The 13,231-nt window shown below is 45.9% G+C and overlaps 1 protein-coding gene across 1 annotated transcript in view; it reads left to right on the forward strand.

Annotated features, from left to right (window-relative positions):
- Window positions 1-530: 530 nt before the first annotated feature.
- The window catches only part of LOC135377443 (rho-related BTB domain-containing protein 1-like), a 45,102-nt gene continuing 32,401 nt past the window's right edge, over window positions 531-13,231 (forward strand). The window contains 1 exon segment of the mRNA XM_064609850.1: window positions 531-625. Coding sequence (XP_064465920.1) covers window positions 615-625 — 11 coding nt within the window. The 5' untranslated portion in view covers window positions 531-614.

A 13,231-nucleotide genomic window follows, 5' to 3' on the forward strand; every position in this document is an offset into this window, starting at 1 on the left:
TAAATTCACTCCAAAATGGTTACTCATTTCAACACGCTGTGCACCTGAAAACCGGGATCTGGTGTCTTTGTGAGCGATGAAATGGTAAAAGCATCTCCAGTATCTGAGATATACCCGGCTTATAATGCAAGCTTATAAAGTCGCGCCACTTACAGCCTTTGAAGAGTCCATAAACTGTTGTGTGGCATTTTTATTGGACGATCTTCGTCTGGGAGTCTTCTTTATACACACTATCTCCTTTGAGGCTAATTGGGCTACAGTCCTTAAATACGAACACGAATCACAGTGCTTGTTCCCCTGACATAATCGGGCGAATGCGTAATTGCACTTTTATATGGTCCCTTTATTGTATAGCGATAAGGGGCGCTCCTCATACAGAACGACCCGCTATATAGAAAGGCACGATAAATTTTGCAGCTTTCCGAGATTTCCAAAAAAAGCTGATATGCCAGAGCAGTGAGCAATCATGAGGTTGCGGGGGCTGTTGCAGGGAATGTAAACAAACAAGATAAGCGCCGATAACTACGAGGTTGGGATCTTCCACCCGGCAAATACGGCAGTGCTCTTTGTTACTCTTGAGGAGTCTGCTGCATGCTAAGGACATAAACGGCATCATGGTGGAAGGGTATGTACTCGTGTGGCGAATTCTACTTGCCGTTGTACTGCAGGAAAGTTCGCGCTGGCTTAAGTGTGCATGTTACACTGCATGGTGGCTTCAGCGCAGCGTGCTTCACGTTTCATTGGTCGTTCCGTTCGTTCCTGCACTGAACCCGCACCGGCACACTGCGCTGCACAAAAATGACCAGTATTTGTTTTGTAGGGTACAGCAGTTCCTGCACTCTTGAAACGGAACTTGACAACATAGCACGCTGGATCCCGATTCGTGCAAAGCACGGGGCGTTTTTGTGACGCTTATGGAATTATGGTAATTGTCACAAAAAGGCCTCTCTTTTGGGGAAGGAAGCTGTCATTCGAGATGACTATTGGCTAGGATCGTGCTATGCGGTGAAGTTTGGTTTTAAGCGTGTGGCTGCCCCACTTTCCAGAATGTCGCCTTTGCGCTTGGCAGACATTAGGCAAATTTTTACTGTGGTACCCAAGCACTTTTGGGTCGCGGAGAAATATGGGATCGTGGCTGCGCATGCCCAGAACCGGAACAGTGACCACTCCTTATTTCTTTGGCGCCCCAATGCGCGGTGCCATGTTCTAAAACTAGCTATGAATGTGTTCTTATTGCATACATTATATGCCTTCTTTCTGCGATGACAGCTTGATCAGAGAATCCCGTTAACGTGAATTCAGTGCTATTCATTTCACCTATTATTTTGTGCTGGATACGCCTCCAAGGCGTGTCATTACTTCTCACCGTGGGAAGGAACCGCAGGATTGGGGTATTTGTGGTTAGTCTTGCTGAGTTTCCGTTTACATTGTCCGGCAGAGTTTCGCGGGAGTTAACGGAGTTAAAATATACACTGATCGCCTCCTTGAACCAGTTGATGTGTCTGGCTATTGAGTTTGCGTCTCAAATTTGCTGGGTCGGCCAACACGCACTCAGGCGGACAATCCACAGACCGACCACTGTCACGTCGCTCATGATCATGCTTGTCTCACGAAGTAAAGTCCACGAATTATCACTCAACTATACCATCTTTCCCATTTGTGGAAGAGCTATAATTTCATGTGTACACCGTTTACACTTGTAACACATTAGTAATGAACACACTCGAATATAATCTTAATTCGTGCCAATTTTGTCCCTCCCACGGGTGGAGTACGATCTGTCTCGTGTATTCCGCGAAGAGAATCATGGGGCATCACGTTGTGCATATAGGAAGCGACAGGAAGTGTAAGGTTCTGTATTCTCATAGTGAGCTCACCGCATAAAATAGAAGGGTGGTGTCAGCGGTCCCACATGCAGCCTCCTCATGCTTGCTTCGTTGCTCATGTAATGTATGCTGTACAGGCTAGCTGACACAGGTATGCACCGTTAGTAAGGAAGGAGAGGTAAAAGTGCATTGATGACTCGGTCCTCTTAGCAGGCTGATGAACGGTGTAAACTATTTTCATATGGTCCAACTGGCTCGGATAGATGTTGCTCGGTATATACGTTTTGCGTTCCTGTCAGCCTTTTTATACAGTGTCTCGCTCGTCTGATGGTTTGAAAGATACGCTCAGCATTCTTTAAAACTCGATAAATCTATCATCCGCCAAATTTGCTAACGCAGGTTCCGACGCACTTGATCTGGTGCAGGCATCGATTCTGACCGTCGAGCTCTCCCTGCTCTTCACTGAGCGCCAGGAATGAAATTTCTTGTTTTCTCGAAGGAGAGGGGGGTAATGGCCGTCATTTTTTTTCTTCCCTCGATTGTGCAGTAACGAGTCATGGACTACGGAACTCTCCTTTATTTTTATTTTTTTATTTTTTCTAGATCGATGACGAGAAAGTACGTTTCTTTCGAAGCCCATCTCCTCCCGGGCTCGATAAAATTTTACGAGGGTCATCGGGAATGATTGGTGCCCACCGATTGCGCTCACATCGCAAGGCGGTGACGGACGGCCTATGTCAAAAAGGCACCGTAACTGTTTTTCGATGGGACGCTGATGCAGAGAGTGACAAGTTAGGAGATACACGAAAACGGAGCTAGCTACATTCTGAACTATACCTCGCCCTTTTTGTTGCGCTTCGAGTCGTTTGGCAAGAGACGCGTGGATTTTTTTTTTTTTTTTTCACCTCTTCCGTTGCGGTTCCCCATTACACGTGTATGGAAGAGGAATATTAGTGATATGAGAATGAGCGAAAGTGTCGTCCCCAGGTGATTTGCAATAACCCTTTGTTAATTACATTTCAAAAAGTGTTCCACAATGTGTTGGCTGCATTATCCTTATATCCAAGGGCAATGGATTACACCCACCAGCTTGCTTGCATTTATTGTATTTTATCAGTCACGTAGGTGCTCCTGCCGTTTCCCTGCAAAGTAATAACACTGCGGGTTCTGTACTAGTATACCGTATTCGTCAGACTGGTTTTCTTGCACCCCCCCCCCCCCCCCCCCGGTTCTTGTTATTAAGCCTGGATCCCACCTGCGTTCCTATAGAAGCAGCTGTCGCGCGTAGCGATACGCAAAATGGTTCTCACGTTATTTCGTGCCACCTTTGTTCGGCTGCAGCCGTCTAAGCGTACCGCCCTCACGATACACGTTGACCGTCTGCAGCTTTACGGCGCGTTTCTTTGGCGCTGGGAGCTCGGGCGTTGTTCAGTGAAGCACGTGAGTACGGCTTGTTTGTTTGTAATGCCCCCTAGAATGCATTTCTCGTCCACCTTTACGAAAGTGTCACACGCTGCCCACTGAACCAAACAGTGCCAAGTCACGTCGTCTGCTAACCAAACCGATCAGTGTGACCGCGCCTGCGCAGTCGTCTGCAAACGAATGTCTGACCGCGCATGTGCACGGCTGGCTGTTGCGCTCACGATCATACGATTATTAAAGTACTCCTTGCTTTATTGCGTCGGACAACGTTACAATGTTACATCGTTGATTATATCGCGGAAACAAAGCAGAAGCCCCGTTCTCCGAGCGACATGCCAAGACATTGCGATTCATTGAGCAACGCGTCGTGATTTCGCAGCGGGAGTGAAGATTCCTTGTATTCAAGAGGGTGTTATTCCTCTTCCTCCTAAAATAGTGAGGCTATGCAGCCATCAAAGTCTTGAGCGAGCCATTCCGAGCCATGTAACATCCAGTAAGCATGATTATATGGAAACTGTAATGGGCGTATGATGGAATCACTCGCTTTCCGAAGTACGCGACCTTTCTTTCTCCAACGGTCGGCCCTTTCACAGTGCAGTTTGCAGCTCTTACTGTGAGGAAGCTCTGGGAATTCACTTTTCTGCTTTGGCGATTTTGTAATCTGCGGATACTGCACATCCTGTTGTGCTCCGAAACGGAACCAAAGTTGTGGTCGGGAACAACGTACACCTATTTTTGTAGCGGTACGTGACGACCACTTAGACTTGACCGTCAATACGACGCTGAGCATATCACACATTCTCGAAAATGCTACTGACCATCCATGCAACCTCTCCTCCTTCCTCCTCCTTCTTTTTACATTGAAACTCAAAGTCAAGCTGATTCGCGTTCCGCAAGACTACAAACTATTTTGTTTCAATGGACTACGAAATATCCATTAAAAGCTCGGAAAAGTATTTTTTTTTTTTTTTTTTGTCACGCAGTATGTCTTTCGGGCGCGATATATGCGCGTGATCATCTGATAAGCTGTGGTTGTACATAAGGAGCTTTAATAAGGCACACATAATGAGGACTATTAAATAAGGAGGAGGAGACGTCCGTAAGGGTGGAGTGCCTAGTGTTTAATGACAAGGAAAAGACAATGGCGGCAGAATGCCTACACCGCGAGCCCATGAGATGCGGGCCAGAACCCTTAACTTCTTTTACAAGGACTATAAAATTAACAAAAATAAGCCGCTTTGTATTTTATCTGCGAATTGTATCATTTCTACATGGATTCTAGCGTCATATAGTCATGTCTGCAAGCTTAGCTCTTCGAAGAAACTACACCAGAACGCTTGGACCTGTTGCTGGGCGCATCCCAAGGCCGATCCCGATAGCGATCTTCCTGTAAAAGCAAGAACGCCCTTTAGGTAGAAGTTTGCTTTATATAGAACAGCAGCAACTTGTGTGTGTGACGCCGCAAGTAACACTTGCGCGGTATAGGAATGAGTCGTCTCCATGTAAATACTTCTCGCGAACTGTAATTGGCAGGTGGGGGGAATTGTGACTCTGATTGCTGGCCGCGAACATGCCAACACGCATGAAAGGAAAGAGAGCCGACCTCCTGCAGGCAATACGAAATCAATAGAGGCTCATTTGACGCTGTGGGCCAGGGATCCGCAGAGGGCTGTTCTATTGTGTACTTACGCGCTTCGTGTCCACGAAAAGGAATTGTTCACCAGGGACAGGCAGCGTATACCGTTTAATGGCCTGTCGTTCAGTACATTTGTATACACGTCGTTCAGTTTGTGTCGTGCTGAAGACTGGAAGGTAGTGGGTTCGAATCCTACCACCGGCTGCGTGCTGTCTAAGGTTTTCCCTGGGTTTTCCCGAAGACTTTCCAGATGAAGGCCGGCATAGTTCCCCCTGAAGTCGGCCTGAAGGACGCATATTAACCTCCCCCCTATTCCCCCACTCCTTCCTGCTGTCCCCTCTCCATCTGTCCACATCTGTTCGCCGCTCATATAGCCACAGTTGCTTCGCGGCGCTAACACGGAAGAAAAACAAAACTAATATCCGATTATTATGCGTCAACCTGCTGGAATATCGCTCACGTCTATGTTCTCGGTGCTGTCTCCCCTGTCTGGAATGTAAGGTCGGCAGGGTAGTCCCACAGCAACAGGTTTCCCTACACCCTAATCTAGTTTTTTTGTTGTTTTTTTTCTAAGACGCCTGCTTCGTTTAATAACGAGTAACTATACGAATAGTCTTTGATGGACGGATGGATTTGTAAGAAATCAGATGGCGAGGAGACAGACATGAACGGAGCGCATCCAGGGCACGGGCGGATTTAAGCGGGGGGGGGGGGGGGGTCGCCCCCCCCCCATACGGCTGTGTTTCCTATGTAAAAAACCTATCTCCTGGATGATGCTGCGCCGCAAAGCACGAAATTTCCTTGAGAACCCCCCCCCCCCCCCTGATCTAGGGTGCGACCAATAGGGTTTCCTCTCCAGACCGTCCTCCGGCCGAGCGTGTCCCCGTTACAAATGTTATTCGACGCCAGCTCTGTACCGCGTGAGCAGCTTCCCTCGTATTTGTTGAAAGGTGTAGCCTGCACCATCTCAGGTCTGTATGGCCCGGACGTATGCAGTAAACAGTGGCTGTCGTTTATTTCGCTGTTAACTCTCTCTGCGCTGGCAGTAAGTCAAAGTCCCCTTCTCTCTCTCTCTCTCTCTCTCTCTCTCTCTCTCTCTCTCTCTCTACAGACGTTTTGCAGAGCCAACTCTGTTTACGAGTTGCTCGTTTTTTGTTATGATGCCGTTCTTGGAAAAGAGAGGAGTGGAGAAACGCTAGTCGATAGCAGATGCGACAAATATGCTTTCCACACGGTTCAAGAATGCCCGGCAGTCTGCCAGACTGCGTGACGAGGCTCGGAATATGTGTGCGTTATTTGCCAGCTTTGTTGTGCTTCACGGTCAGGGTACTCTTATCGTACATGTTGTCGACGGGGCGGAGAAGGCGTGTTGTTAGTTGGTGCCGTACGTTGGTGTCGAAGATATTTCCCACAGCGTACTATCCCAAAGCTCTCGACATTACCTGCAGTCTAGCCAGGGGCGGATCCAGACCCTCGGTTGGGGGGAGAGGGAAATCCAAGCTATAAACTGAAGTTTTGGGGGGCCGATCGCCCCCACCCCCTCTTGGATCCGCCACTGAGTTTAGCGGGCCCCGTGCTTGTATTACGCATATTACTTACGTTTTTTTTATATATGTAGCTTTTCTTGACTTGTTCTTTCCTCTTTCTTTTTTTTTTTTTTTACAATTCGTGCCACATGTGATGTAGTGGTAGATGCGGCAGTTAAACATAGGATGGATGTGATGTTGGCATTTATTCGTATAGGCCCATAGTTATTATCCCCCCCCAGGCCGATGCATAAAGCTTGCTGTCTTATCCACCCAGCATAATACTAACCTGGAGGTCGCCGCATGCAGGTCGTGCTAAGCATTGACAGTATGGGTTTTGCTGCTTATGTGTATACATCGGCAGAGGACCAGCGATGGTGGAGACCACGGAGGCAACAGACTCGGGGCGTCCTCGTGGCCGTTGGCAACTTGTGAAACTTGTCGAAATTGCACATGCCAAGTAAAGAAAACCCGTGAAACGTATATGGAGAAGAAGGACCTTGGGGGCGAGACTTTCTTCTCTATCGATGTTGAAGGTCGACGGCCGAAACAGACGCGGCTCGCGCTGCCATTTTTGAACGTCCTCTCGTTTGTGAGGCGTCCCTTATTGACCAGGCCAAGGTACAGATCTTATCGGATATATCTTATTTAGCAAAATCAATTGCCGTCTCTCTATTTTTTCCCGTATTGGATTACCTCATTTCCGGTAAATTCTAATTGCGTCTGCACTACATAGAAACCTTGCGCAAGGTGCAGCCGTACAGGTCACAGTGTAATGGTATTCTAGTATACTTTAGTAACGGACCTTTTTCATGTACGTGTCGCCCCTGGCGTCAGAATGCAAAACCTCGTATTTTGACCCCAAATGGGCAGGGGGGGGGGACGCTTTTCGGACTGGGACGTGGCGTGGGAGAGTAGCGAGAGAAGATTGCAAAATGAATGCTGATCGATGTACTGATTACGAGATTAGGCAGTTTTAGCACTCCGTTGGTAAGGTTATCGTGCCTATCGGAGCCAATCGCAGTCGCGTGTGACTCAGAATCTTGTCCACTGATTGGTTCCTGTTGATACGGTTCGACGCAAGCCACGTTATCAACGGTTTCCTAAAACTCTCTATTATACGTTTACACGCGATATTACCAGACTGATTTCGTCTCAAGTGTCGGCCTCGAACGTCTGCGCAACCTGGGCAGCGATTATACCTACCCCGAAACATGGCATGTTTCGGGGTAGGTATCATGCGCATATGCTTCCTCGGAAAAAATCCATTGTGTGATGCAGGATTTAGTTGGACACCTGCAGACCGCAGGTGCATACGTGTCTGGAAACGCGCTAGTCATTTGAAAGTGCAGATTGTACAGATTTGTAAAAGGTTTGCAGAGTTATATGATGTCATTGTGTACACTCCAAGAAAAAAAGGAGTAAAACGGGGAGCAATTGCAGCTTCTACTCCTCTAGTCTGCAATTACTCCCCATTTTAATCCCCTAACCCAACATTTAGTCCCGACATTTACTCCCCAGGACTGCAAATTGTCACTAAACTTCGCGAATGGTCTCCTGAATGCAACAGTCTACGTAAATATGTGCCCTTGGTCAGTTTGAACGACATAAGGCTGTATAACTCAGATAACGTAGCAGCTTTCCAGCCACACAGAGTAAGAAACAGTTAGCGCATCTTTCTTCGCAAATTGTGCCCTAGTATGCGCAAGATTTTATATTACTCGATATATCACGGTTGACGGTTTGCTTCAAAGTATTTTCATGCATGCGCACCAATTATGTACCTGGGACTCTTACAACAGCACGTGAAATGCGGTCTTGGAATGCGGTCTGTGACATTCATTTACTCCCGAAAGGGTCTATTTTTTTGTGGCTACGCAATTACTCCCCCAAAGGAGTAAAAGTACTCCTTTTTTGTAGTTGTGTTTTGCGCCACCTGCACAGCGATGAAAACACATATTCGAAACTGCCAAGAAGCAGCACCGACAGGAAAGGACGGCGCGTGCAGAAAGGGAAGGATGCTCCTCGTTTGGTGCGCTGTCTCGTAGTCCCTGTGCAATCAATGACGGGCTATTGGTGCGAATATTTCCGTTTTGAGCCGCGGAGCAAAGTGCGCTTTCATCGAGGATGGCTCCACATAGCACCCCATTCGAGCTGCAACACGAAAGCAATATGGTGGAGGGAGTGAAGAAGGCAGGGTATTTAAGTTAAGTTACTGAGTACCAGGCAGAAAAGTAAATTGAGCACAGAAGCAACTCGTTACTTTCAAGATGCTATCTAGTTACAATATGTGAAATTCGCTATCAAACAAATGCACGCAAAGCCAAGACAAAAACTGATGCCGTTCGGATACCCTCGTTTTCCCGCGATATCTTCTTGGTACAGCTCCGACCAACCTTAATAATAACACTGGAAAAAATGGGGTCTCGTTCCGGAGCGCGATTACAGCAACCCTTGGGGGCATGAGGAAATCTTAATTGAACAAAATTGTTCTGTTCAAGGAGTTTGTCCACTTAATATTCCCCCAGTGCCCCCATGGTGGCTGTTATTGCGCTGGGAAATGAGACAATTTTTTTCAGTGTTGTTATTAAGGTGTTCAAATGAGACATTTTTTTTAAGTGTTGTTATTAAGGTTGACCGGAGCTGTACATGCCCTCCGCGGACATCTCGTCCGATAATGTCGCTCGCGCAGCTACCCCATGCTGTGCCCAGTGGAGGAGGAAGAACCAACTGTTCATTTCAGTTAACATTTATAGCCGCCCTTGCTCGCTTTACTGCATGAAACACCGTTCGTGTTCCCTAGCTTGTACGTACCCGCCGAGCGTTCACCGACGTGCCCTTCACAGGCCAACGCAGTGTCCCGCGTGTACTCTAAACCTAAGGCGCCGCTCCATTTTGCAGGCTATACGCCGCAGAAGTACAGGGGTGCCCCGAAATATCCGAGATGAAGGTACGCACATGTAAATGGGCATTGGCACCCAATCAAAACGGGAAAGAAAAGAAAAATAAATATGCGAGGGAGTATCGTTGAAGTACCTTAGAAGTATACAAGTTACTGACACAAAATTACGCAGCCAAATCGAACCTGTATCTAATAGGTACCAGCTACCCCCACATGAACACGTTAGTGAAGTTACTGAGTTTTAAAAGTATTTGTAAGGTACCAAGTTACTCCCGAAAGCAGAGTACTTAAGTTATGTACAAGTCTGAGAGAGGGTAATGCGCTGGGATTCGTTTTTATTTTATTATTTCGTTTATTATTTTCTACAGTAAACGCATCCGCTCATCACATGTAAGCGTGACAGCTAGAGCCACTATACCTATCCTTTCTCGAGAGTGCCAACTGAAAGGAGATCGTTATTTTGAGAACCGAAAGTTTTCGTTGGGTCGGCATCTACGAAGTGATGCTATGCGGTTGCACGCGTATTCTAATCCCATGGATTTGGAACAAATTTTGAATTATCCTGCCCCTCGTATAGCGTCGCGGAGTGTCTATATATATCCCTCGGCGCCCCTATGTATAATTTATTCTTCGTTTGCCCTCTTTCCCAGCGAAACTTCGTTGTGTGTTTCTCAATATGTCGACGGAATATTGCTTTCGTTAAATTTATACCAGTTCGCTCGCTCCTTGATCATTTTTTCTGACGCCAGATCTGTCAAGACCATAATTAGCGATATTAGAATACCCTTCGCTCTTTTCTAATTTTTGTGTTCATTATTTTTGCCTATCTTCGGTTTTATGTGTTTCTTTATTTACAATGCTGTTAGTCCCAATTAAGGAGGCCCCTTACGGGGAGTGGGGGGGGGGGGGGTTACAACACTGCTAATCTGCCTGATGCCCGTAGGAATATATTAGGCTAAAAGCGAGACCTAATGAGATGGAGACAGCAGATACGGGCAATGCATTCCAAATTTTGACAGTATGTGGAAAGTGTGACTTATACTTAAACAAATCTATTCTCGCATTCTACGGCCTCATCACCTATATCTGTGGTCGAGATGAGAAAGGCTATAGGTATCTGCTGCAGTTGAGGTTTGACTTACTGTTATGATACATGAGAAAGAAAATTTTCACTTCAGCCATTCTGAGTCTTTGTGCTAGTCTTTCCAGCAGTTTGAAGACATTCTAATAAACGCAGAATCCGTTCGTTTCGAGTTACACATTATGAAACTTGTCTTTTATGCCCTTTCCAAGAACTAATGTTGGTATATATAGGTTTAGTTATTGCGGACCAAAAGCATGGAATGAATTACCGAAAGAGCTTCGACAATTAAATATTTTTTTCTTATTTATACAGCGACTACGACCACATTTAACCGGGCATTGATACACCGCTATCTTTGTCACTGTTTTGTACTGTATGATATTGTTATCGTTAGTGATGCATATGTCATTTAGTATTACTAGGGCTAGTCACTTTACTTTGGGTGTTTGCGTTGAAGTCGAGATAACTATTGATGATGCTGTTAATTTGTCGTATACCTGTTTCATACCTGTGGTTTCACTTTATTGCACTTGTGCTGATAGGCTGACCCACAAGACATGTAACACAGTTTCCATATTGTTTACCCACACGGGACTACATAACAGCCTGCGGCCTCGTAGTCCCACATTTCATCACTGTACGAGCAAGGTGGCAGTAAATAAAAAAAAACAAAAAAAAACGGGCTGCCAAACTATGAATCTGTTCTACCTACTATCTGTTCTGAATATGTATTTGACTTGTCAGGTTAGCTGTGTATGGGTCCCACACAATACTACCATATTTCAATAGCGGGCGAACAATTGTTTTATACGCGCAGTCAGTTTACCTTCCCTCGAACTGAGCTTCAGTTCTCTTTTGAGTCACCATTCATAGCCGTGGAACATACTTCATTGACATGCTTGTCCTACTTTAAATTAGATGTTGCAGTAATACCCAAATATTTACATGCGCCAACTCTTGTTAGTTTCTGACGTTGTATATATGATAATCAAGCTCTGCTGTGGACTTATTGTTCGACTTCAGATTTTCGGATTTACTGCCAATGTACTCGTATACGTTGATCTGCCTTGTTATAAGACTGGGCAAGTTGTGCGAGCCATTTGGATTTCAGAATAGATTGGAACAAAACCGTAAATTTGCTTTAAAGAACAATAAGACGTCAATTTTCGCAAATATTTCGGAACTGCACTTTTTGCTAACGCATATTATTGTGACTCTCGCCATTTTACATACAAAAATGCTACATTGCCAAAGTACCCTTTATATCGCACGTGTAACGTCGAAAGTCAGTTCCCCGATACACCACGCTGCCGTCCAAGTCAGACGCGTTTTATTGATCACATCCATAAATTGCCTGACAGCGGCTGCTTATTGTGTTATGCTGGTCCCCGCTTGGCACGTTCCATACAACTAATGGTGCCTTGTCTGCTACTGTTCCACTCCGACGCCAGCTGATTCGTGCTGACCTTGACCGTCTTGCTGCAGACCTTTACGCTATTACGGCGCATCAAGTACCTCCCAAATATACAGAGCTCTGAATGTGCAGGTATATACAGGGTGTATGCTATAAAAGGTCAGTCACATTTTCGTGCAAAAAGTGATACCTCCTTGATGCTATACCTCTATCACGAAAAGACTTTCTCTGCCTCAAAGTGAATCATTTATGCTAGAGGAACCTACGAAACGATTGTGGTTACCTACAATTGTGTAACAAAATAAATATGACCATGCAAACTTTCAACTCCATCCATCGGTATTGCGCATAGGAAGCACATGAAGACGAAAGTTTCCGTGGCCGTGTTTACTTTATTACGCAGTGAATGGTAACCACAATTTTTTCGTAGGTTTCTCTGGCATAAGTGATTCACTGTATGGCAGCACAAGTCCGTCTCTCAAATAGATATAGTGTCACGCGCGAAAATGTCACTGACCTTTTATAGCATACACCCTGTACTTCTGTTAATATGTACTTGTATCTGTTGAATCTGTCGCCCCGAAAGGCACAAGAAGCGCCTAATTGGTTCCATGGAGCCAAATTGCACGAATGCGACAAAAACGCATCCTGCAAACGGGATAATGCGCTGCGAATTATCCCGTTTGCAGGATGCGATGCGATAAGCGAATACGGTGCGTTTCTCAGGGCCTGTATTCGTTGATACCATAGGATGTTAGATGGAGGTTGGCACATAATGTGTTGCCAGTGCATGCATCTATAGCAGAAACACACACGGCCCATCGGAACACGGAGGTGATGACCAGCTCAGAGCTACAACAGTGTAAGTGCTTATACAGATATTGTCGTCTGGACGTGAAAAATCATTAGAAAGCGATCTCTCCTTCGAGGACTTTTTGTCCGCATAAAGAGGCGAAAGCCTCGATGCGCAGCATAATATCAATGGCCAATAAATTGGGGTATCGGATAATGAGGCAGGCGGAAGAGCTATCACATTTCTATTCACCCATTGGGGATATATTTAGGGAGTGACTTTTTCGGGTTAAACCGATTTCTCCCCGAATTCCAGTGACTATGAAATCCTCAAGTGACGTTCCCACTGATGACGAACAAAGGTCGTCAGGTGTAACGCATGTAAGAATGGGTCACTTACTTTCCAAGCAATACACCCAGGTGTGTCAACACTGTCTATGCCTTCGGGGATTACCGTTGGAAGGTCACGATCTCGCAAAAACAACAACAAAAGAACAAAAAAGAGAGATTAGGAAAGGACCTAATAGACAAGAGGAGAAACAAAAACACCCGGTAATACCCGAATGCACAATTATCGCCCGATTTTTACCCCCCGAATCTGAGAAAGGCATTTAACCCGAAAAAGTCAC

The sequence above is a fragment of the Ornithodoros turicata genome, chromosome 1 (genome assembly GCF_037126465.1).
Source record: "Ornithodoros turicata isolate Travis chromosome 1, ASM3712646v1, whole genome shotgun sequence".
NCBI lineage: Eukaryota > Metazoa > Arthropoda > Arachnida > Ixodida > Argasidae > Ornithodoros > Ornithodoros turicata.